Source organism: Benincasa hispida, chromosome 1 (assembly GCF_009727055.1).
Source record: "Benincasa hispida cultivar B227 chromosome 1, ASM972705v1, whole genome shotgun sequence".
Taxonomy (NCBI): domain Eukaryota; kingdom Viridiplantae; phylum Streptophyta; class Magnoliopsida; order Cucurbitales; family Cucurbitaceae; genus Benincasa; species Benincasa hispida.
In genome coordinates, this window is record NC_052349.1 from 53486467 (window position 1) to 53509635 (window position 23169).

A 23169-nucleotide genomic window follows, 5' to 3' on the forward strand; every position below is an offset into this window, starting at 1 on the left:
AATTAAGAACTGGCTAGCGACCTAATTCTAAATGAAAGATTTGGGAGAGACTCAATTTTTTCTGAGTATTCAGATCTTTCGAGATCGAAAGAATAAAATGCTAGCACTGTCTCAGGCGTCGTATATTAACAAGATGCTTGTCAAATATTCAATGCAGAACTCTAAAAGGGGTTTATTTCCTTTCAGGTACGGAGTTACTTTGTCTAAGGAACAGTGTCCTAAGATACCTTGAGAGGTTGAGGATATGAGACAGATCCTCTATGCATCTTTCGTGGCAGTTTGATGTATGCGATGTTATGTACTATACCTGATATCTGCTATGCAGTGGGGATAGTCAGTAGATATCAATCTAATCTAGGATTAGATCACTGGATAGCCATTAAGAAATCCTCAAGAATCTATGGAGAACGAAGGACTACATGCTTGTGTATGGTTCTAAGGATTTGATCCTTACGGGATATACGGACTTTGATTTTCAGACCAATGAGGATCTAAGAAATCCACATCAGGATCAGTGTTCACTATTAACGGAGGGGCAGTAGTATGGCGAAGCATCAAGCAGAGGTGCATCGTGGACTCCACCATGGAGGTTGAGTATGTTGCGGCTTGTGAAGCTTCTAAGGAAGTCGTTTGGTTCTTAACTGATCTAGAAGTTGTTTCAAACATGTCAAAGCCCATCACACTTTATTGTGATAATAGTGGTGTTGTGTCTAATTCCCGAGAGCCCAGGAGTCATAAGTGTAGAAAGCACATAGAGCGGAAGTATCATCTCATCCAAGAGATTGTGTTTCGAGGGGATGTAATTGTCACGAAGATAGCTTCAGAGCACAATGTTGTTGATCAGTTTACAAAGGCTCTCACGACTACAGTTTGAGGGTCACNCATTGTCTTATAAGAAGGCAATGGAGGATGTTGACAGAGATGAATGGATCAAAGCCATGGATCTCGAAATGGAGTCTATGTACTTCAATTCAGTAAGGGATCTTGTAGAACAACCTAATGGGGTTAAACCTATAGGTTGTAAATGGGTCTACAAGAGGAAACGAGGTGTTGATGGGAAGGTGCAAACCTTCAAGGCTAGACTGGTCGCAAAGGGTTATACCTAGGTAGAGGGAATCGACTATGAAGAGACTTACTCGCCTGTTGCCATGCTGAAGTCTATATGGATCCTCCTATCCATTGCCTCATATTATGACTATGAAATATGGCAAATGGATATCAAGACTGCTTTTCTAAATGGCAATCTTGAGAAGACCATTTATATGGTGCAGTCCGAGGGATTCATAATCCAAGGTCAAAAGAAAAATGTTTGCAAGCTTAATCGGTTCATTTGTGGACTGAAACAAGCATCTCGATCTTGGAACATAAGATTTGATACTGCGATTAAATCTTATGGCTTTGATCAAAACGTTGATGAGTCTTGTGTTTACAAGAAGATCATCAATAATTCAGTAGTTTTTCTAGTGTTGTATGTTGATGATATCCTACTCATTGGGAATAATGTAGGTTTACTGACTACAATTAAGAACTGGCTAGCGACCTAATTCTAAATGAAAGATTTGGGAGAGACTCAATTTTTTCTGAGTATTCAGATCTTTCGAGATCGAAAGAATAAAATGCTAGCACTGTCTCAGGCGTCGTATATTAACAAGATGCTTGTCAAATATTCAATGCAGAACTCTAAAAGGGGTTTATTTCCTTTCAGGTACGGAGTTACTTTGTCTAAGGAACAGTGTCCTAAGATACCTTGAGAGGTTGAGGATATGAGACAGATCCTCTATGCATCTTTCGTGGCAGTTTGATGTATGCGATGTTATGTACTATACCTGATATCTGCTATGCAGTGGGGATAGTCAGTAGATATCAATCTAATCTAGGATTAGATCACTGGATAGCCATTAAGAAATCCTCAAGAATCTATGGAGAACGAAGGACTACATGCTTGTGTATGGTTCTAAGGATTTGATCCTTACGGGATATACGGACTTTGATTTTCAGACCAATGAGGATCTAAGAAATCCACATCAGGATCAGTGTTCACTATTAACGGAGGGGCAGTAGTATGGCGAAGCATCAAGCAGAGGTGCATCGTGGACTCCACCATGGAGGTTGAGTATGTTGCGGCTTGTGAAGCTTCTAAGGAAGTCGTTTGGTTCTTAACTGAACTACAGTTTGAGGGTCACCTGCAGAGTATGGGTCTATAGAACAAACTACGGCTGAACTAGGACAAATGGGAGATATTGTACAGGACGTTTTATGCCCTAGTTTATTGTTTTATGTACTTTGTATTTTATTATATTGCGCACCCAACTAGCTTTAAGACAAGGGGGAGATTGTTGGGGTTGATGCCCTAAATCTCGTAGGATCTTATAGTTTGTAAACTTTGTAAGAACAAAATCTTATGTGATTAATAATATATGATATTTTATACACTTTGTCTATAAAATATGTGATATTTTAGTTGCATTAACCATAAACCAATAAACTAACATCCAAGGTTATCATTGTAACTTAAACATGTATGTGGAGACATACAGATGGATCATGTTTAAATGATAACCTAAATGGTCTGTAGTATATGGATAAGGTGGGGTACCTTATTCTGGTGACATTACGAGTATGGCCCGCTTTGTAGGCGTTACGATTGTTGTAAAGTGCTACAAATGATCTAATCGTGATCATTCATGTATTAGACATGCGAGTGAGGATATTCTATACAAAGAAGTTTGTATAAGACCGAACCACAAAATGTTTAGTCTCATTATATAACACCGTTCATAATAGAGACTTACATTTCACCAGGATGACTATAGGTAACATGACCTAAATCCTAAGTGAGTTGTGAACTCCTGCCTATGAGGGCGGTCTTTTAATTTGTATGGGTGAGAGTGGCCAGATCGCCGACTCAACAAGCTTACCATTTTAGAGATTCGTCTTATTGGGGAGCTGGGAACACAGCTACACAATATGGAATTCACTCCTTCTCGGAAGCAGGGGTAGGTAGATAAATTGCTCCCTTAAGGGCTGATTCCGGGTTTTGAACAATATAATGTCACACCCCCTCCTGGCCCTAGAGGGGTTTTGGTCAGTGGGACTATGATCTATTGTTCATTAAAGAGATCAATGGTACATAAGAAGTTAGATGTAACTACAGGGGCAAAAGGGTAATTTGGCCCATGTGTACATACAAGCCATTTGTGAAAGGTCATCGTACTGTTGATTGGTTATATCTAATGGACACAGAAATATATCTGTAGTTCAAAGAGTGCAGTTGTCGGTCTTTAGTGGAGTTCCCGACAGTTCACAGATGGTGGATAATGTAATTAAAGAGTTTAATTAATTATTCATGTACCGTTGAAGCTTCAAGCTACAGGTCCATAAGGTCTCTTTAGTTGCTCAAAAGGATTTAGTTGAGAATCCGTTTTTGGGTTAATTTGAATTGTTCAAGTTAATTAGAGGGATTTAGTTATAATATAATTAAATTGTTTCAATTATATATGATATAATTGTCATAATGTATTTGATACATTATAGTTTAATGGGAGAAAATAAATATTTGAATGAGATTCAAATATATCTATGAATATGATTCATAAATTGAAACTATAGGTTACATGTTATATTTGATATAATATATTGTTTAATATAAATATAATATGATAAGTTAGTTATCATATTTATTAATGTCATTTTATTATTTTGAATAATAACTTCCCTCTTTTCTCTCCAACCACCTTAGTGGGTGGTTATTGTCTTTTGTGGCAAGAGGAATAAAAGAAAAGTGGTTTTCTTCTTCTTCCTCGAACGGCTAACATTGAGATTGTTGAACGATTGAGTTTGCAGAAAAGTTCTTTGTATTCTTTCAATCTTCTTCATCCACCCAAACTTTCCCTCCTAACCAAAGTAGTCAGAGTCCAACACTTCTGGGTTCTCACCCCGAGAATACCAAAGGGTCACTGTAGTAGTGTCCTCTTTGTTTGGTTCGAGAATATCTTGAAGAAGGTCTTCAAGAGTTGTTGTTTCTGTTCGAGGCTCGTGACTATTCGAGGGAGTTTTACGAGAAGAAAGGTTCTTCAATGGTAATGTATCTTGAACCCTTTATTTTTTGTATCAAGCATGCTGTAATTTATTTTGAATGCATATCTTGTATGTTTACTGTAAATTATGTTTTCAATAATTAATGATATTTGGACGATCCACTTTCGCTCAAGTATCTCTTCAATAGAGTTCCTTCATCATGACCAGCCAAAAAGGTTATACTATGCTCTTTTTTCGAAGAGGGCTAATGTAATTATGGTGGTAGATTTAGATTCTCTTGAGTTGATGAGTTCTTTGATTGGTGTCTTCTGCATTAAAAGAGGATTGGAATTATTCTGATGTTGGCATTGATTAATTTTTATGAAATTTTTTTTTTTAAGAAAAAAAATAAAAAAAAGTAAGACAAATGTAAAACAAATAAAAACCATAATGGTAGAAGAGAAGAATGGAGAGGATTCCAAAGTAGAGAAGCATTTACATTACAAGTTCACATAAATGAGTGAGTGAGTGAGAGAGAAAAAAGGGAAAGGGAATATTTTAGCATATCATTTAAAGGCATATTAAAAACAAAGAAAATAAAAAGAGGTATAAGAAAACAACGAAATCATATTCATCAGTGTTCACGGGTTCCAATAACAATACAAAAACACAAAATATGGTTGTTACTGTCTCATATCATCACGGGTCTCCTCACATCTATCTATGTGATTAATACAAACCCTTTTGTTTTTCTGTGTCGTTTTGTTGAACTCTATTTCGTTTCATTTAATGACACTTTGTCCATTCTGTGGTTTGTTTTTGGATTTTCATTGGAAATTAGAATGACAGATGGCTTTTGCTTACTTCTACCAAAACCCACCATATCACTTCACACCCTTTGATTCTATCTCTTATGGTTTTTTCTAATTTTTGTTGTGTAAGATAGATTTGTATTCACATTTTCAAGTTTCTTTTACCTTTTTTATTTTGTCATAACTTGTCAATGTGTTTCTGGTTATGCTTCTTTTTTCTTCTAAAGATCTCTTGTCAATATGCCTTGAACTCTCCAAAATTTTGAGGTGAATAGCTCAAAGGTTAAAATATATTTTTAATTCTGATTTATTATGCTTCTCATACTTTTAAGAAGTTCATTTTAGTTACTATACTTTTAATTTTTTACACATTTTAATTCTTCATATAGTACCTAAAATGTCACATATTGCCTGGCTTAATTCGAGTTAGTTCTAATGTTTAGTGTACATATTCTATGATTTTGTAGATTTCAAGCATCAAGAGGTAGAATCGAGCGTCAAGACGAAAATCGAGCTTAAAGAGACTGTCTGTAACCCTAATTCAGCAACTAGATCAAAAAAGAGGAAAATGTCCAAAATGCCCTTGAAACAAGCGTTGAAATGTCAAGGCCCGATGCTACACGACGTTAGAAGCCAAAACACTGCCTAGCATTGCAACGTTGTCGAGATGAAACATTAGCCACCATTTGTTCAATACTGTAGAGCGTTAGAGATTTTAAACCAAGAGCATTACGACGCTATTGACCTAGTAAATAACTGTTCTTTCCTCATTTAGATCATCCAAGTTCCTGTTTTCTTAAACTCTCTCGATTTTTTTCCTTTTCCTCTTCATTTCCTCTTTTTTTTTTTTTTTGGGCATTTGAATTGTATTATCTACCTTGGACATTCATTAAGCGGCTTAGGTACGTTTTGCTAACTTAGGGGTATGAAAAACATAACTCATTTGTTCATTCGTGAGCATTTGCAATAACTTTTAATTTCTTATTGAATAGTTCTTGTCTTATTTTAATTTCTATGCTCTATGGTATGTTAGGTTTGATCATCCTTATATAATCGCTTTATTAGACTAAAGATTAACCCATAATCGGTGACAGTTAACTATAGATTTAATTGCCAAGTAGCATGAATCAAAGCATGCTTATCTTAGATGATTAGAATCTAATTCACATTGCATGAATGATTGGATTAAAAACGAAATCGTCTGGTAAACTTAGGCTATCCAAGTGGCTAATCATTCTAAGGTACCTCTTGTTTTGTTGTGGATGTGAGATTTTCGTGTAACACTATCTTGTCCAATCAATCGAGTATCTAATTTAATTAAATTCTTAACTAATGATTCGAGCGCTTGTGATGATGGCTTCAGACAACTAGGCTAAGCACTTGTCTTTCATCGAATGTAACCGACAATTTGTATCAGATTTTAAGTTAAAGTTGAGCATTTTTAAATACAGAAACTGAAGTAAAAAGTACAGAAATGAAAATAATATTTAAATCACAATTAAAATGCTTTGGAATCAATGTTGAGTTAATCTGATTGAACTTTAAACTTGATTGATATTATATAACTTTTTTATTATTATTATTGTTCAGAACCTCGACAAGTCTCAACTACCAATCCCTATATTTGTAAGGCGTTGACTTTAATCAATGTACTTTTAAAAGTGCTATGTCATATCTATTTGTAAAATTTTGACACAAATTTAATACACGAAAAACTCCTATTACAAATTGATGGCTACATTTTAAGAAATCTGGTGAATTAAGTGCGATTCTAAGATTTTAATCAAAAGAAATAATAATAAAAGAATTTGAAGATGAAGAACCAAAATTATTGGATTTTAAGTTGAAGTTGAGCGTTTCAAATACAAAAACTGAAGTGAAAAATACAGAGATGAAAATAATATCAAAATCACAGTTAAAATTGTTTGGAATCAATGTTGAGTTGATCCAATTGAACTTTAAATATGAACAAGGGGTTGAAATTATCATTTCTTGGAACCAAATAATAGACACCTATAAGCATTAGAACCTGGACACCCAGTTACAAGAACATTCCAAATGTAGCTGCAAGGTTGAGCAAGCTAATAAACAAACAGTCAATTGCCAAATTTCTGATAAATAAAATCATGTTAGCGTCTCCTTGCAAAATATTCAAAAGATTTGACATTCCATTTGAGAGCTATAACAAGAGTTCTTTCTTTTAAGACTTAAAAGTCTGCATATTTGTCATGTCAATCACAAATGTTAAGTGAGAAATAGATAATTCAGTGCCAAATTCAGCATCACGTGCTTCAACAACCATTGTTACCTTGCATCTACCCCTAAAGTTAGCCTTTGTGATTCGGATCTATTTTACAGTTGCAACATAATTCGGGTTTGACGTCACACTTCATAAAGCTAGCCCAAAATGCAAAGCTGCTAACCTGCATCATGAAATCACATCCAAAAACACAACAGAACTTCACAAGTAATCAGATATATTTGCTAAAGAGGGTGTTTTGGAAGAGTTCGTCCTTGAAGTCGGTGTTAAACAGTGGTTAAACTCCAAAGAGTAAACATGTTAAAAACTGGAATGAGTCCCCAAAGACGGAGGTTTCTACTTTCTACAGCCAACCAACTCTAAAATACGACCATTAATCACACAGAGTAGAATTACAAATGCTATGGAAAAGAATCACACTACCTTACATACAAAATAAGCAGCAGGCAAAACGAGCAGCAAAAACTCAAGCCATACATTGACTGCACGTCTCTTGTAACACAATATTGGAAGAAACATGACATTGAGATTCTATAATGAAGGAAGGGCGTTCTAGGCTTCTAGCTGAGCGTCGAGATGTTGACCATTTCACTCTTCACCCTGGTGGTATACGCTAAGATCACACAAGATTTCCCACCACCATTCCCAGACACCCTGCTTGCAGTTTACGTGGTTATAAATTTTAACTTGAGTGGTACACAGATTTACAAGCAAACGGGACGATCTGACCAATTCAGCTTCAATTGAATCAATAATTCAATGCTTTTTCTACTACAAGAGCTCCTTGTCATAAAAGGCAAGAAGTTGTTTGACATGATTATGCCAAGCAGCAACATTTTGCCCGTCAACAGTGACCCAATCAACAACAGTGGATGCGGGTTGTTCCCACCACTCATCAAGCTGCATCACCAACCAGGTCATGTTTCAAGATTTGAAAATATGAATAGGTTAAAACAAAAACTTACAAGGCGACAGTGATAAAGACTTCCATGGTCCAATATCCATTACAATGACGTCAACATACTACTAGTCAATCATTAAAATCGAAAATCATGTGCCGTTATGAAAATCCAGTGGATAGAAATTGTGAGAAACCTTCACTAGCAAACTAGGGTGCGTCCACAATTCAAACTAATAAATCCCTTCAGATTAGGTGAACAAATAATAGATAAGAATGCAAGAATTCCAAAAGCTGGTATTTCAAACAGTGAAATATCAAATAAACCAATTTCCAATTTGACCAAAGAAAATTTGAGGAAGAAATATATTGAATTTCATTGATGAGTGAAATGAGAAAAAAGGACTAAAACATAGTTAATTTCAAGTTTCAATTTGACGTTAAACTTAGAGAGTGCAGCTATTCTAATTTCATAGGGGGAAGACTCCAGCTTCATGGTAGCTATTTTCCGTAAAACAAAGGGACTGACATACAATAAAAACAAATAGCCAAACACCATGAGTCAGCTCATGAACACAGGTCAGAGAGTTCAGACCCTATAAACTTGGGTAAAGGTAAAGTCAAGTGATTTGATAGCAAGTTGCTTCAAAGCAAATTTGAACAGAAACAAATTCTAAAGGCCAAAATAATCACATCTAATGAAACTAACTCAACACGACTACGTGCATATACTAAATAGAGAAAGTTATGAAATTCAAGCTGAAAATAAAGAATGAGGAATACTGTACAGCACAAACAGGTAAGAACAAGTAAACAGAGACTGCAGATTTAAATAACCAATCGAGTCACTTACCAATCCTCTGACATATTTGCAATCTTCCAGACTCTTCTGAGCACTCAACACTGCAGTTCTAAGTTCAGGCAACCACTTCTCTGTGATAGATTTCTCTTGCTCCGTGGCCAAATTTAGGCAATATTTTGTCGTCCTAGCATACAAAATTTAAAAAAAAAATGTTAACTAAATTAAAACTAAATGAAGTTCCATATCCTTTCCAAAAAGAATGAAAACTAAATGAATTGACAAAGTTTACTGATGAATCAAATGTTAAATGTTAAATTAACTTGCAAGGATTCTTGGTATGGAAAATGATTTTGATAGTGTGAGGGTTCAATGTGTAGGAGGAAGTGATTGGGGCATGATGTTTAATTACTTGTCCGATAAATTTGGGTCCCCACGAAATTCCTCTTGCTGATGAAAAACGTTCGGGCTCCTTGGTTTCTATGGAATGGTTTGACTGCTGTCAGAATTCATGATCTTGGGAGGGGAGCGTCTAGAATCACTTTCTGACCAATCTGGCAGTATAGTTTAGAGACTTTCCACATTTTGGTTCAACAACTAATGGATGGAAACCAGGAGTTCAAAAAGTTGATCAGAGGAGACTGAAAAGATTTTAGCAGTTCTAGATGAAAAAGGAGGAAAACTGGAAAGAGCGGAAATAGAATCCAGAAAATAATTGAAGCAGGAATTAGTGACGTTTTACTGCATGGAGAGAATTATTGCCAGAAAAAATAATAAAAAAATAAAAAAAGAACCAGGTCTCATGGTTGAAGGTGACAAGAATTCAGGATTAGTTCCCTGTTTCTTAATCAAGTGAGAAAAAGAGTCTATTTCAAAGGAGAAAAAGGAAGTGATTCTGGTGAAAGACAAAGCTATGAAGGAAGATATAATACATTTTTTAGAAGAAAGAAAAAAGGAAACAAGCTGATCAGAAATTAATTTGTGAAGATATTGAATGCAGATCCCGCAGCAAAAGTAGACCATCTGGAAAGATGGGGGAACTTGAAATCTTGACAGACATAAGAATCTTAAAGGAAGAAAAGCCCCAACAATGGATGCTTGCAGTTGTGTAAATTTTCTCATGGTAGCATATTTTCGTTACCTTTCATATTCCGTCTGAGCTCGATGAGCATGTTTTAGCAGTGCATGGCCACTTTCAACTAGATCCTGCCTTATATGAACCAAATTGATTGATTTAGCCAACTCTTCCAACACACTAGCCTCAGAACCTCGAAGTTTCAAGCAGAATTTCAGAGATTCCAAAACTGATGCTAAACTAGCATCTGAGCCCTCCAAACCTAAGTACACATTAAGTTCAGTTCAAGTAAAGAAAAGATGAACAGACACCAAATACATCGCACCATCCAAGCAGTTAGAAAGCATACACTACAAATGCTGCAAGTAATGGGGTCGTTTGGCCCATAAACAACTTGACTTCAATAGTAAACACTATTGAAATTTGCACATTTATCGAGTAACTCAACTCCATCTTCCCATCGTTTTTTTACTTTTCACATTTATCGAGGAACTCCATCTTCTTATCTATCTCTACTTTTCACATTTATCTAGTAACTCAACTTTCCCTCTTAATCTACTTTTTGCAATTATCGAGAAACTCAATCTTACAACTCTACATCCTAAACAAAAACTTACTAACTCCTATGTATTAACTCCACTTAATGGGCCAAACGCCCCCATAAACATCATCTTTAATGATGGGCTAAAATGATACTAACAAAGGTAAACCTACAGAAAGTATTCAACATATAAAGTTGCCACTTTGAAACAATCAGTTTCAAAATCTCACAAAAATGTAACCCCCAAAGGAAAACTCAGCAACTTTTCAGGTGCCTTACAAGCAATGCCCACATGTCAATACATTTTGGGGTGTGGTGTTCCCCTTTATCTGTTCCCCGAGTTATTGTTAATTCAATATTCATGGATTAAGTTGTTCACCATTGGCAAGCATCATCAGAAACATAAACCAAATACTTTTGGCAAGTTTTTCAAATGTCAAATACCAATACTAAGCACGAGGAAAAGTAGCACTTTCATGAGAAGGTTTGACATGGAAATGTCAGATCTCAATCTTATGAAAATGTTGATGGAAATATTGATAAAATGTCGATGCCAATAGATATTTCAGAAAAAATTCTTAAAAAAAACTCTATAATTAAATCAATAAATAAATATTTACATGTTCTCAATAAACTAAAATGCTTCTTTACATTAAATTCACTTTAGTAATATTTTGTTGCTTTGTTTTTATGTATCATTGATCTTTTTGCAATATATAGGAAATGTTGTTGATGTCAAACCAATAGAGATGTAGAAATATCGATGAAAATGTCGACATGTCAAATGAGAATTCATAACCCTTAAGGTGATTATACTGCTCTATTTCTTAGAAGGACCCTCACCAGCTGGATATTGAAGGGCGGCAGAAACACGACATATAGAAGGTATTGCTGATGGGTCCCTGGCACCGGCTTTTGCAGTCAATATGGCAGCATTCTTCTCTGCAGCAGCAACGGCATCAGGTCCTAAAGTTACATTTACACCCATGGATTCTAACAGTGCCTGTTATGAAATAATCAAAGTGGTTGATGCATGATAGAATTTCATAAAAATAATATGCTATTAATTATTAGCAAAATCAGAGCATATCATAAAGTCTATTAAATTAGTTGATGAACCTGTGGAGTTGATGGAAGCATGAAAATGGTATTATCAGGACTTCTATAAAAGGCTGAAACTTCATTATCAATAAGCTCTTTTGCACTATTTGAAATATCAGAGACAATGACGCATGCAGGGATGATGGTGCTTGAAGCATACTCTCTTGCAGCTAAAGGCTGCTGATTCCAGAATATTGCAGCATCCTACAAGATTGAGATATACAATACAGCCAAGTGGTGTTACCAACATGGCCTATACAATGGAAATTGGAGAAAAGAAGAAAAAAAAAAAAAAAAAAAGATCGAATGATATGCAACTTTACAGAGAATATAAGACTCCTTACTGTATTAGCCTTTAGAAGAGCAGTATATATAGTTTCAAGTTCAGATCTGCGTGCATCAAACTCCTCTATCTTCTTCCACTTCTTTCTCAAAGAATCTTCAGCTTCTTTTCTTTCCGCACATAACTTATTCAAGCGTTGTATTTCTGACATTAGTGTATTCAAGCTAGCCCTCAAACCAGCAAGTTCTCTCTCTTTAGCCCAAACTTCCAACTGCATCAAGAAAAACCAGCCTTGAGAATAGTTGGTTTTTTCTTTTTCAAGAACAAATATTTCAAAGTTTTAAAAAAATTTAGAAATAGCTCTCGACCAAATATTATTCAGAATAGAAAAATATAGAGAATCCAAAGCTTCAATTGCCAGACCATGTAAAAGTTAGGAAGTATTATGATCAAATTTCTATTCGTGGTTCACAGGCTATTTTTTTCCGACAAGCAGATTGTAGAATTACCTCAAATTGTCTAAGACCTCCAACATTTTGTGACGTCCCTCCAACACCAAGGGAATGAGAAGAAATTACATCACTACTACCATGTAACCGATTTAATAGCTTTTGACACATGTCCCTAGCTTCTGCAGCTTTGTTCAATGCATCTTCAGTGGCCAAAAATTGTTGCACGTGGGCTTTCTATGGAAAATTTGTTCGTAGATATCAATAAACCTCAGAGACACATAAAAAAGAGACTACAAACTATAATATGAAATCATATTCAATAAGAGAAAACCAAAGTCCAAATAAAAGTAGGCAGAGAAATTGTTGAACAATCGTAAACCAGATAGTTTTACAAACTATAGTAGTGCGGTATGGAAGCTCTAACTGAAAAAGAATAGAACCTGTCTTTCAAGAAGTTGATTCTGTGTTCCTTTAGAAGGTACGTCAACCCCTATCTTGCCATTACCATACAGTTCATAGTGAAGCGGTGAGTTGACATCAGAAGATGAGACATCCGTAACTCTATTGTTCTCATACTTGTATCTGATAATTATTCAAACAGAGTTATTAATTTGAAACTACAAAGAAACAGGTACCTCATACATAATGTCACACATGCATATGTTAAACCGTTAAGTTTATGGTTAACCCGTATTTTTGGTCTCTATAATATCCTATTTGCACATATTTCATCTTTGTAATGTTAAAAAATTCAATTTTTTTTTTTAATTAGAAACAATTTTATTGATGTATAAAATTATGAAAGAAGTGGAAAGCGGGACCCCCAATCCAATGGAGTTTCAATTTCTTCTTTGTACTTCCATTTTTTTTTAAGTATTTTCATTTATTAATCTTGATTATCCTTATCCATGCAGTTCATGAGTGGGGTAATCTAACGGTAAATAAATAAACAAAAGTAAGAATAATGTGATAATGATGTAATCAACAATATTTTTAAATCCATTAATGGCCACTTAGCCAGGACTACCCAGATCAGTAGATTTAAACTCTTAGTGACAAAATCGAACCAAACTTGAAAATATGGCGACAAAAGATAAAATTAAACCTAGGTTTATTTATCATACTCAGAAATCATCCAATTTTTTGGTCACAAAAATGAAAGTGTACTTCACTTATCACTTCTCAGCACCAGATAGTTGGCGAAGGTGTGAAATATTTTTATCCTAAATAGATGAGCCCAAGAGATATTGAAGCTAGCCTTCCAGGTTAAGTCAAGTATGCCAGAACCACCTCAACTTTATGATTACAGTTATTTTTTAGATAAGAAATAGCATATCATAAGAAGAGAATATTACAGAAGATGGTAGATATGTTATCTACTTAAGGACATCAGTTTACATAAAAATTGACTAAAATCACAAAGGCACTGTAACAACAAAACAATCTAGACTTAAAGGCCAAAAATCTAGCTAAGAGCCGAACTTTTTTCTTTCCTACACACTTCTTTTACATAATTCTTAGATTTATATCTACCCCAATCTCTCAAAGCAGGGCTTCAACCACATCAGACAACAAGACCTTGAATACATCTTTGATGCTAAAAGACCAGAAAGAAGTATGAAAGTGGCTTCTTTACTGTTATTCTAGAAACACTGCAGCAAAACAAAGCTGAGTAGATTGGAATTAGGAGAGCAGGAAAAGTCTCGAATTCTTTTCTCATCTATTATAATCTTTCTTCATTTTAATAAAAACACCGATTTTAATTCCTGGTAACCCTAGAATCTGATTCTTTCTCCGCACCCAACTTTGAATAAGTAGCAATCTATGTATTATGTTAAGTTTAGAGTTTGAGTTGTATTGTCCTGTTTTGCTTTCTTATATTTTCCTTTCTTTTCTTTTGTTCCATAAAGATTGATTATTGTTTGGATGTGATGAGGGCGCTAGAGGGGTGTCAACCTAGTTGAGATGTCCAGATGCACCTCCTGCTCCTTAGGAGTACTTCGAGACTTTGTCTCTTTTCATTAATTCAATGAAAATTGCTTTTCCTTTCCAAGGGAAAAAAAAAAAAAAAAAAGTAGCAATCTATGAATAATCCAGTTGTTTAGATCATACTCTGTTTACTGATAATGTCTGTAAAGTTACCAAAAAGTAAAATTGCCCTGGCCTAATATTTTGATTTAAAGAAAAACAGAGCCTAGTCCAATCTTTAAAGATAATCACATTTTATTGTGTAAATTTGAAATTAAAAGCACGCACACACTTGACAGTTACATCTAACTAAAATAACAACCAAAAAAATAGAGAAAGAGAGAGACTGGAATACAAAAGTAATCAACCTGTCAACCTAAAATAAAGAAGAGTAATCCAATAAGAAAATGGTTACCTTAAGGTTTCGGCATCAGCTCTGACATCAAATTTCTCGACCTCTCTAGATACTAGAGTTTTAAGCCGTAGTGTGTATGATGTAATTGCCTGAAGCAGTTGGGGAGGATACTTCAGACAATTAACAATGACAGTTCTAACCTCATCAGGTACTTCCCCGTCAAAATCAATACCCAATTTGGATGCTTCTAATTGTGAATTAAAATGAATACCATTGCCTTCATAGGCAGGAAAAGAAGATCGTATCTTTTCAATCATAAGGGATGCAAGAGATTCGCATGCCTTTCTGATATTTCTCTCTCGAGTAGTCTCAATAAGAATCACATCATCTGCTGACTTACTTCCTTTAACAGTTGAATAAACAGCTTCTCTCTCAATATTTGCACTAAAGTTATTAATCATTTCAATGGAAGAATCCACACTTGACCTTTGAGCCTCTCTTGCTTGATTCACATAAAACCGTAGACGTTTATGGTACTCTTCAAATATTTTTTCTGCTTCATCACACTGTTGGTCATAAGCTTCCAACATCACTTGTTTATGCCTGCACAATCAGTAGGTTACATCAAGGAATACAATTGACCTAACATAAAAAAAAAATCCCTTTTTTTTTTGTCAGATACACTCAAATAAACTAACTTTCATCAGAAAAAACAGCTTTCAGTGAAAGAAAATGAAAGAACACACAGTGGTGCTACAGAAAAGAAAGCTTGAGACGAAAGGAGCAAAAGAAAAATTTACATTAAAAAATTATCAGGAGTTCAGTTCAAAAGAATAAAAGGTAAAGGATAATTACTAAAATCCTTGGTGGTAGAGACCCAAAGGAAGAAGTTGAACCTAGCCAAGGCCTGGCCAAGACCTCTCCCCACCTCTTAAAATGCCAATATGTATGTCAAGCCAAATATTTCATACGATTGAAAGGAAAGTTGCATGCCAAAGAGCAACCCCCTATCACAAAATAGGAATGAAATAACACCTCTTCCATCACAAGCCAACACAACTTGTAAACAGCCATATGCAGTTAAAAACACCTTTCAAAAGTGATGAGACTAGCAAAGGAGTAAACGGTACGACTTATATAGAAAAAGGGAAAAACATGTGATAGGAAAGCTTCAGACAAATAAAGGGACCCAAAACGAATATCCGTGATCCCTAGGCAAGGTACAATCAACCAGCTAAGAGTGCACCAAAAAAAAAAAGAAAAAGAAAAACATTTGAAGGTTCAACCGGATAAAAGGCACCCCATACCAAAATTACACGAGGGGAAAGCCTCTAAAAGCATAAGGAAAAAGCCACCAAAGCAAACCTAGAGCAAGAGGACAAATGGTAAAGGCGATGGAACAAAGTCAAGGAGATTATTCCCCAGCTAACAATCCTCCTGTAATCAAATCATCAAAGCATCCCCAAAAATGAACCTCACAAAGCTAGAAAATTTCAAAGTATCTAGAAAGTGCCTCTGATCCTATGACTTATAGACTCACTCATTAGCAAGAGGACCATTTTGCAGGAAAGGTGTCATTCTGAAGTTTCAAATTACCTATGTTCAACTCTCCGAATAAACGATTGGGATAGTCTCTCAATTGACCAAGTCAAGTCTTCCACCCTCCTCGATGCCTCCCCATAAGAAAGTGATGTAGCCTAAAAGATAAAAGGAGAGAAACCAAATCCTAATCCTAATAAATTAAGGAAACTAATCATAATCCTAATCAATCAAGAAAACTAATCTTAATCTTAACCAATTAAGGATTTAACCAAGATATCTTAATTTACTCTAGTCCTACCACATCAGAAAGCCTTTATCATTTTTTCTCCAAGAACACATGGAGGAAGAAATTATAGATAAAGACATGAAACAAGTTGGAACTCGTATCCATTCAAAATTGACTAGATAAGTGTTAAACTCCCACCATTTGGAAAGAAAGTATTCTTCCTCAATGAAAGATATTTTTAACCTTCTCTTTTACTAGGTTCTGAAATGACAAATAGCTAGGACAGTTTCTCAAAGAAAGACCCAAATAATTCAAACGAAAAGAACCAATCTCAGCACCTCCTAGGAAAGCTCAACTCTCAAGCTTAGAGAACTCAATTAATATCACAAAGAGAATCCTGTCCCCATTAATGTTAACCCCTGAGATGATCTCCATCACTGTCATAGTCGAAGTTAGATTACCAAAAGAATCTTTCTTGTCCAAACAAAAGAATGTTGTATCATCAGACATTTTGGGAGACAAAAAGCTACCTAGCAACCAACATGAAAACCCTCAATCAAATCCTTATCCACCCCGAATGCCACCAGCCAACAAAAGACATCAACAACCACAAGGAAGAGAAGGGATGAGGGATTTCCCTGCCTTGCACCTTTCATTCCACAACTTTATCCATGAACCCCCTGATCGATATGTTCATAAGCTTGCTCAAAAATTCAAAATTAATCTTAAATACAAAACCCTCCAACTTGCAAAGTTTATAATCTCTGATTGCCTCATTTGCAATAGAAACATCATATAGAATTTGTCTCACTCAAGAAGGGTACCTAGTACTCTGACATAGTGCTATGGAAGAATTTCCTAAATCTTTTTGCTAGACCCTTAGAAATGATATTATTTAGGACAACAACAAGGCTAACAGGTCTGAAGGCCTACATTCTCTCAGTGCTCTCCTTCTCATGATAAGAAAAATAGCAGTCTTGTTCATATGATTGGATGAATAATGCCTCATAGAATCATTGAAACACATTATGTAAACCACCCTTCGTCAAGTCCCAATTTTCTTGAAACAACGCCAATGTGAAACTGTCAGGATCCCAGACATTAATGTTTCCAAAGCTAAAAACTATCTTCTAGTCTCCACTAGTGTGAGGAAGCCTTTAACCTTTCTTTATCCCTATCGAGATAGGGTACTAGTTCTGCAAAATGTCCTAGCATAAACAAGAGGGGAATATAAGGGGGTGAAATTCATTTAAGGAAACAATGAATACATTGTTTTTCCTTTTATAATAAACAGAACTTTCATTGGAAAAAAAAATGAAAGAATATATAAGCATCCAAAAAACCAAGCCTATAAAAGAAAAGCCAACCGAAGAAAGCGGCTCCAATCAAGAAAAAAATAAGACCTAAATAATGATTACAAAAAAAAAACTTTGTCAACGCTCAAAAGAAACACAGAATCTAATAAGGAACCAAACATCACTAAGATCCATCTTCATCCCTCTAGAGGTCCTATTATTCCTCCCACTTCATAAACTCCACAACACAGCACAAATTCCCACTTGTCACATAAACCTCCTGGAGAAGGAACTCCTCGATCGTCTCTTTATAGCTTCTGTGTCTAGCAAACTATAAAAGCCTAACACGTCAAAAAAGAGACTCCAAACAATCCGAGCAAAGTTACAGCTCCAAAAATTATTATTAAGATCTTATTCAGCCTTTCGACGGAGAATGCTACAAAATGACCCAATCAAAGTTGAGATTTTGTTAGGAACCAAGGTAGTATGGGATGCCTTCATCCCACATTGGTTAGAATGGGATGACCAATATGATACTTAAGTGGCTTGGCTCTCTCACCCCAATTGCTAGCTTTTGGGGTGTCATTCTCCAAGGTGCTAAAGTATCTAACAGATTTTTCTAGAGATTGGTTTAAAGTGTTATTCCATGTATGACCTACCAAATGAAGAATTGAACATTATTTGAAATTTAACCTACCAGAGAGAGGGGGGCTAAAAAAACTCACCAGTTGAAGAGGGATACAACAAACGCTGAAAGAACGAATCACAAGGAAAACCCTTAATGGGGTTAGGACTCCAATAACGAATATTCCATCTCTTTTTAGTCTTGGCTCAAACTCCTCATTCAAAGATAAGAGAGTCAAGACGTCTATCGTTTCCCTATCAGATAACCCATGACAAAATCTAGGCCAAAAAGAGGAAGAATTCCAAGAGGGGTTTATAAATTTAGCCATCGAACAATTTTTCATAGAGGATAAATAATATAAACAGGGAAAGGTAGAGCAGCAAGCAAGGTCCATCCCTCATTCACTTATCCTCCCAAAAGAATAGTTCCTTCCCATCGCCACAAAACACAAGACCATATCAAAAAAGGAAGAAAGCTCATTGGAAATGTCACTCCAAGGATTTCTATAAGTGTCTTTGACCTTACCCGACATCGATTCAAATGGATTGACTTTATTTACTCACTGTAATCCTATGTCAAAGGGCATTAGACTCAAGAGGGAATTGTTAAAGCAATTCAGCTGAACTTTGTTGTGAGTCCTTACATCCGCTAATTCAAGCCCCCAAGGTTCGTCGTCTTCCCACCATCTCCCAACTCACTAGATGCACGTTCCTCCCCTCTTCAACCCTTTCCCACCAAAAGTCCTTCATAAGCTTCTCTAAGATTTCATAAACAAAAGAAGGGGCTATAAAGAGGGAGAAGAAATAAATAGAGATAACCGCTCAACAAATGAGAATCATTTTACCACCCCTGAAGAGGAGGGGAAAAAAACCCTCTTCCAGGTAGCAAGTCTCTTATACAACTTCTCCACAACAAGAACTCAAAAAGGAAGAGTTTTCGAATTATGGCTAAGAGAGAGACCAAGATAGGATGAAAAGAAAGACTCGATCTCATCGTGCCATCTACCCACCTTACCGAAATCACAATTTAAATCCAAAATTTGGCACTTTTCATTATTGATCTTAATCCCCGACATGGTCTTGAAAAAGCCTAAGATATGGCTTAAATAAGGAAGGACTTCTCCTTGCCAAAGCAAAAGAAAGTAGTATCATCAGCAAATTGAAGATGAGAGAGACACTCTATCCTTCCCCACTTCAAAGCCCTCAATAATACTGCCCTCCACCCTTCTCAAGACATTCTTCTTTCTTCCTTTCTTTTTTTATTTATTTATTTATTTATTTTTATTATTATTATATATATATATATATATTTTTTTTAATTAGGAACATTTCATTGCTATGATGATTCTGGAGAAATTCTTGCTAAGAATATCTAACACTAGCAAGAAGAGAAAAGGAGAAAGAGAATCACCCTACCTAAGGCCTCTCGTAACTTACATCCTTTCCCTAGGTCTTCCATTGATGTGTACAGAATACTTGACCATTCCTATGCAACTTCGAATCCACAACCTCCATTTGTATACAAAGCTTTCCATCTCGAGGACCTTATCCATAAAGTTCCGATCCAAACACTGTTTAGAAATCTATCATACTTGATTTACTAAAACTATGAGCATATTCTAATAATGTGCCATCATTTGGCCAAAGAGTTTGAGATACAAAGTCCAGGAGCGAAAAGGTGAGCGACAGTTGTACATGACCAACACATTTTCAGTCACAAGGATGAGTATCTCAACAAACCCTTCATGAAGCCGAAGCAAAAGATGGACCAGAACTTCCATAACTTAGACTTCCAAGAGATCCCCATTGACCAATCCAGACATAAATTTCTAATGATTCAACAAGCCATAACATGACGAAGCCAATCCAAATAGACAGCTTAAAGAGTTGCACGTTTGTTCAATTTACCAATAAAAGACGACCAAAAACTATACTGTGGCCACCAAACCACACGTAATAACGATAACTTGAGATGAAGAGAAGGATTCCATTCATCCAAATTCATGCAGTAGTAAATCATACATTAACTAAAGTAAGTACCACAGTCTGCATCGAATAGATAATAAAGGTAGGAAATATCAGTTGCTTTGAGTAGAACTACACTGAATTCAAAGTGGACATGACCAAATACTAAGAAACGGACAAAGGAAGTCTCCATGCCCACCCTCAGAGATATGAGACCAAGGCCATCTGTTAGCTCTTGAAATTAAAACATGCATGTCAACAAAGGAGAACAAAGAAATGCCCCATAGTTCCTTAAGCAGAGAGAAAGAAAAGCAGTAACCAAACCTGTAATTTGCTCGCTCATCAAGCATCCTTTTGCGCTCAGCCTCCTCTCTAGATACTTCCAACATTCTGGCCTTTAGATCCTTCCTTTGCCTTTTAACAGCATTCCTCAGTCTCTCCACCTCCTTGGCCGCCAATTCCCTCTCCTGCAATGCCACTTCTCGAGTCTCAACCACACTTGGGCTCTCTGTAGCCACTTTATCCTTCCTCCTACCTTTCACCCTGCCCTCTTCTTTCCCCGAAGTAGCCGACCCTCCACTACTGCTCTCGCCTGCTCCACCACCACCACCATGCACCATTATGTTCCTCCTAATGTTCTCCACCGTCTTCTCCGATTTAACACGAGTTATCAAAAAATTCCAAATGGGTATCATATTTCCTCGACAAACCTTGCGAAAGGCATCGACCGATGGCAACTGCGATTTACTTGATGCGCTATATGAACCTAATGGCCGATACCCCATTTCCTTCTGAAGCCAGTCAAGAATGACCTCCGGCTGGGCCATTGAGCTAGATGAACCCTGCATATTACGGAACTTTCTAGGGTTCCAAATCGATTATGCAAACTAAATCCCCATTCACTCGGCCTTCAGAATTCTAATTGTGCTGACCCCATATGCAGAAATGGAGAATGATTAATTCTGTAAGGCAAACCCCCTAGCATTCAACCGGAACAGACTATATGAGAAACAAGTAACAGAAACTGAGCCTTGTAAAGCACATTGATTTCCCAAGCTCTTTTGGGGGATTAAGGAGAAATATCTAAACCAGATCGACCCTTTAGTCTGAACCAACAACTCGACAATTCTGAGAAGAAGGTACATCCAATGGCGGAAAATCCCCACGAATTCCCTTTCCAGTGAAACTCAGTCTCAAAAACTGATAGTGGTTTTTCAAGCAATTACCAATGAAATTAACAAATAAAGAAAAAACAGAACAAATTTCAAATATAGTGCGAACTGGGGGAGTCTGGTGAAGCCGAATTTTAACCTTCCTTTTTGAAGAAAATAATGCCTCAGTTTTTCGGTTGAAGGGTTCAAAGCAAAGGTCCCGCTCACATCATACATGAAATTGGTTATGGAAGATAGATAGAAGCAATGTAATGAAATATAAATATATATAGTTTTAAATTCTTAAAGAAAAGAGGGTTGGAAAAATTGAGTATAGGACTGAATATACTAGTAAATTGATTATAACTTAACTAAAAACAGTATATTCAATGTATAGTAATCAAACGTAAACTTATGCTAGATGATGTAACAAGAAATATGGAAATAATCAAAAACTTGAAAGAACCTCAAAATGTAGTCGAGTCACGTTTCTGGTAAGCATTGTCCTAAAGACAATTATTGGCTCTGCACGAGCTACAAGCATACTATAGCAGTTGTCTCAGCGGGATACAACGACTAATTCCGGTAGAACTACAACCTCGAACTACTCGGACATCCTCGAACTACTCAGATTTGGTAGAACTCTTGGACACTTGTTCTCAACTCAACTCAAGAACAAGAGAAAGAAATAAAGAATGATAGAACTCTTCAATTTGGAATGGGATGCTATAGATGAAGAAACAAGTTGTTATTTATAGGCTAACAACTCAAGTTACTCTCCAAAATACAAGATAAATGAAATAAATACAAAAATCAAAATATTTGTCAAATTTAACTCAATTGTGTTGTTACTTGACAATAATCAAACATAACTCATTCAAATTGAAGAAACTACAAATTTAACTTTCATACATATTAATTTTGTACATGAAACTTCATCTTAATTTGATTTTCAATCAAATTTGAAAGTTTCTAACTTTGAATTTAATCTACATAATTAAATTCATTTGTTTATGTTTCAATATTCAAATGTTGCACTTTCTTTCACTATAGAATTCCAACAATCCTCTACATGAAAGAAAGTGAGAAAAATCAAGAAAATTCGTTGAGAGCAAACAAACAAGTTATGCATCAGGAGAGGTGTCTTCTAAACTTGAACCTTCATTAGTGAATATCATCGAATTTACTAAAGAAATAGTGAGATCGGGCTCCAGAACTGTCTTTCTCATTGGTGAATTGAAAAAATAGAAATCACACACAATTGATCTTGTATCTTTGAATTCTATATGTTTGTATCCATTTTTTGTCTTAGACAAATCCCGAATTCAAGAGATTTTTAGAGAACATAAGCCATTTTGAAAAGTTCTCATAGAAGCGATCCTACTTCTACTCTCATATAGGTAATATTGATTAAGAGTATTCTGTCATTACTCTTCTTGTAAAACAAGATATCAACATAACCTGAACATCAACAAATCACACACTTTAGAACATCACAGAAATGGGAAGAAACTATAAGTTTCTTAGTGTGTCCACTATGAATTATCCAGCTAGTTTGCCTATTGAATTTAGATCTTGGGATCTCTAGTCAACTAGATCAGACTACCACCAGATAACTCACTTCGTAGGCTTTAGCCCATTTCCCTCAAAGTATATGTGACTTGCTCTCTTGAAAATCCTTTCGTCAAAGAATTTGCAATATTTTCTTTTGATTTCTCATAATCAATGAAAATTATTCCATTAGAGAGCAATTGCCTTATTGAATTATGCATGCATCTAATATGTTATGACTTGCCATTATAGAC

The 23169-nt window shown here is 35.7% G+C and overlaps 1 protein-coding gene across 1 annotated transcript; it reads right to left on the minus strand.

Annotated features, from left to right (window-relative positions):
- Positions 1-7027: 7027 nt before the first annotated feature.
- On the minus strand, positions 7028-21608 carry LOC120084172 (AUGMIN subunit 5). The gene is made up of 10 exons (XM_039040069.1): positions 20538-21608; positions 14622-15164; positions 12679-12820; positions 12296-12472; positions 11848-12057; positions 11522-11707; positions 11246-11405; positions 9928-10123; positions 8841-8973; positions 7028-7989 (listed from the first exon to the last, which is right to left on the minus strand). The coding sequence occupies exons 1-10, from the start codon at positions 21059-21061 to the stop codon at positions 7861-7863; spliced, it is 2400 nt and encodes a 799-aa protein (XP_038895997.1). The 5' UTR covers positions 21062-21608; the 3' UTR covers positions 7028-7860.
- Between the last annotated feature and the right edge of the window lie 1561 nt (positions 21609-23169).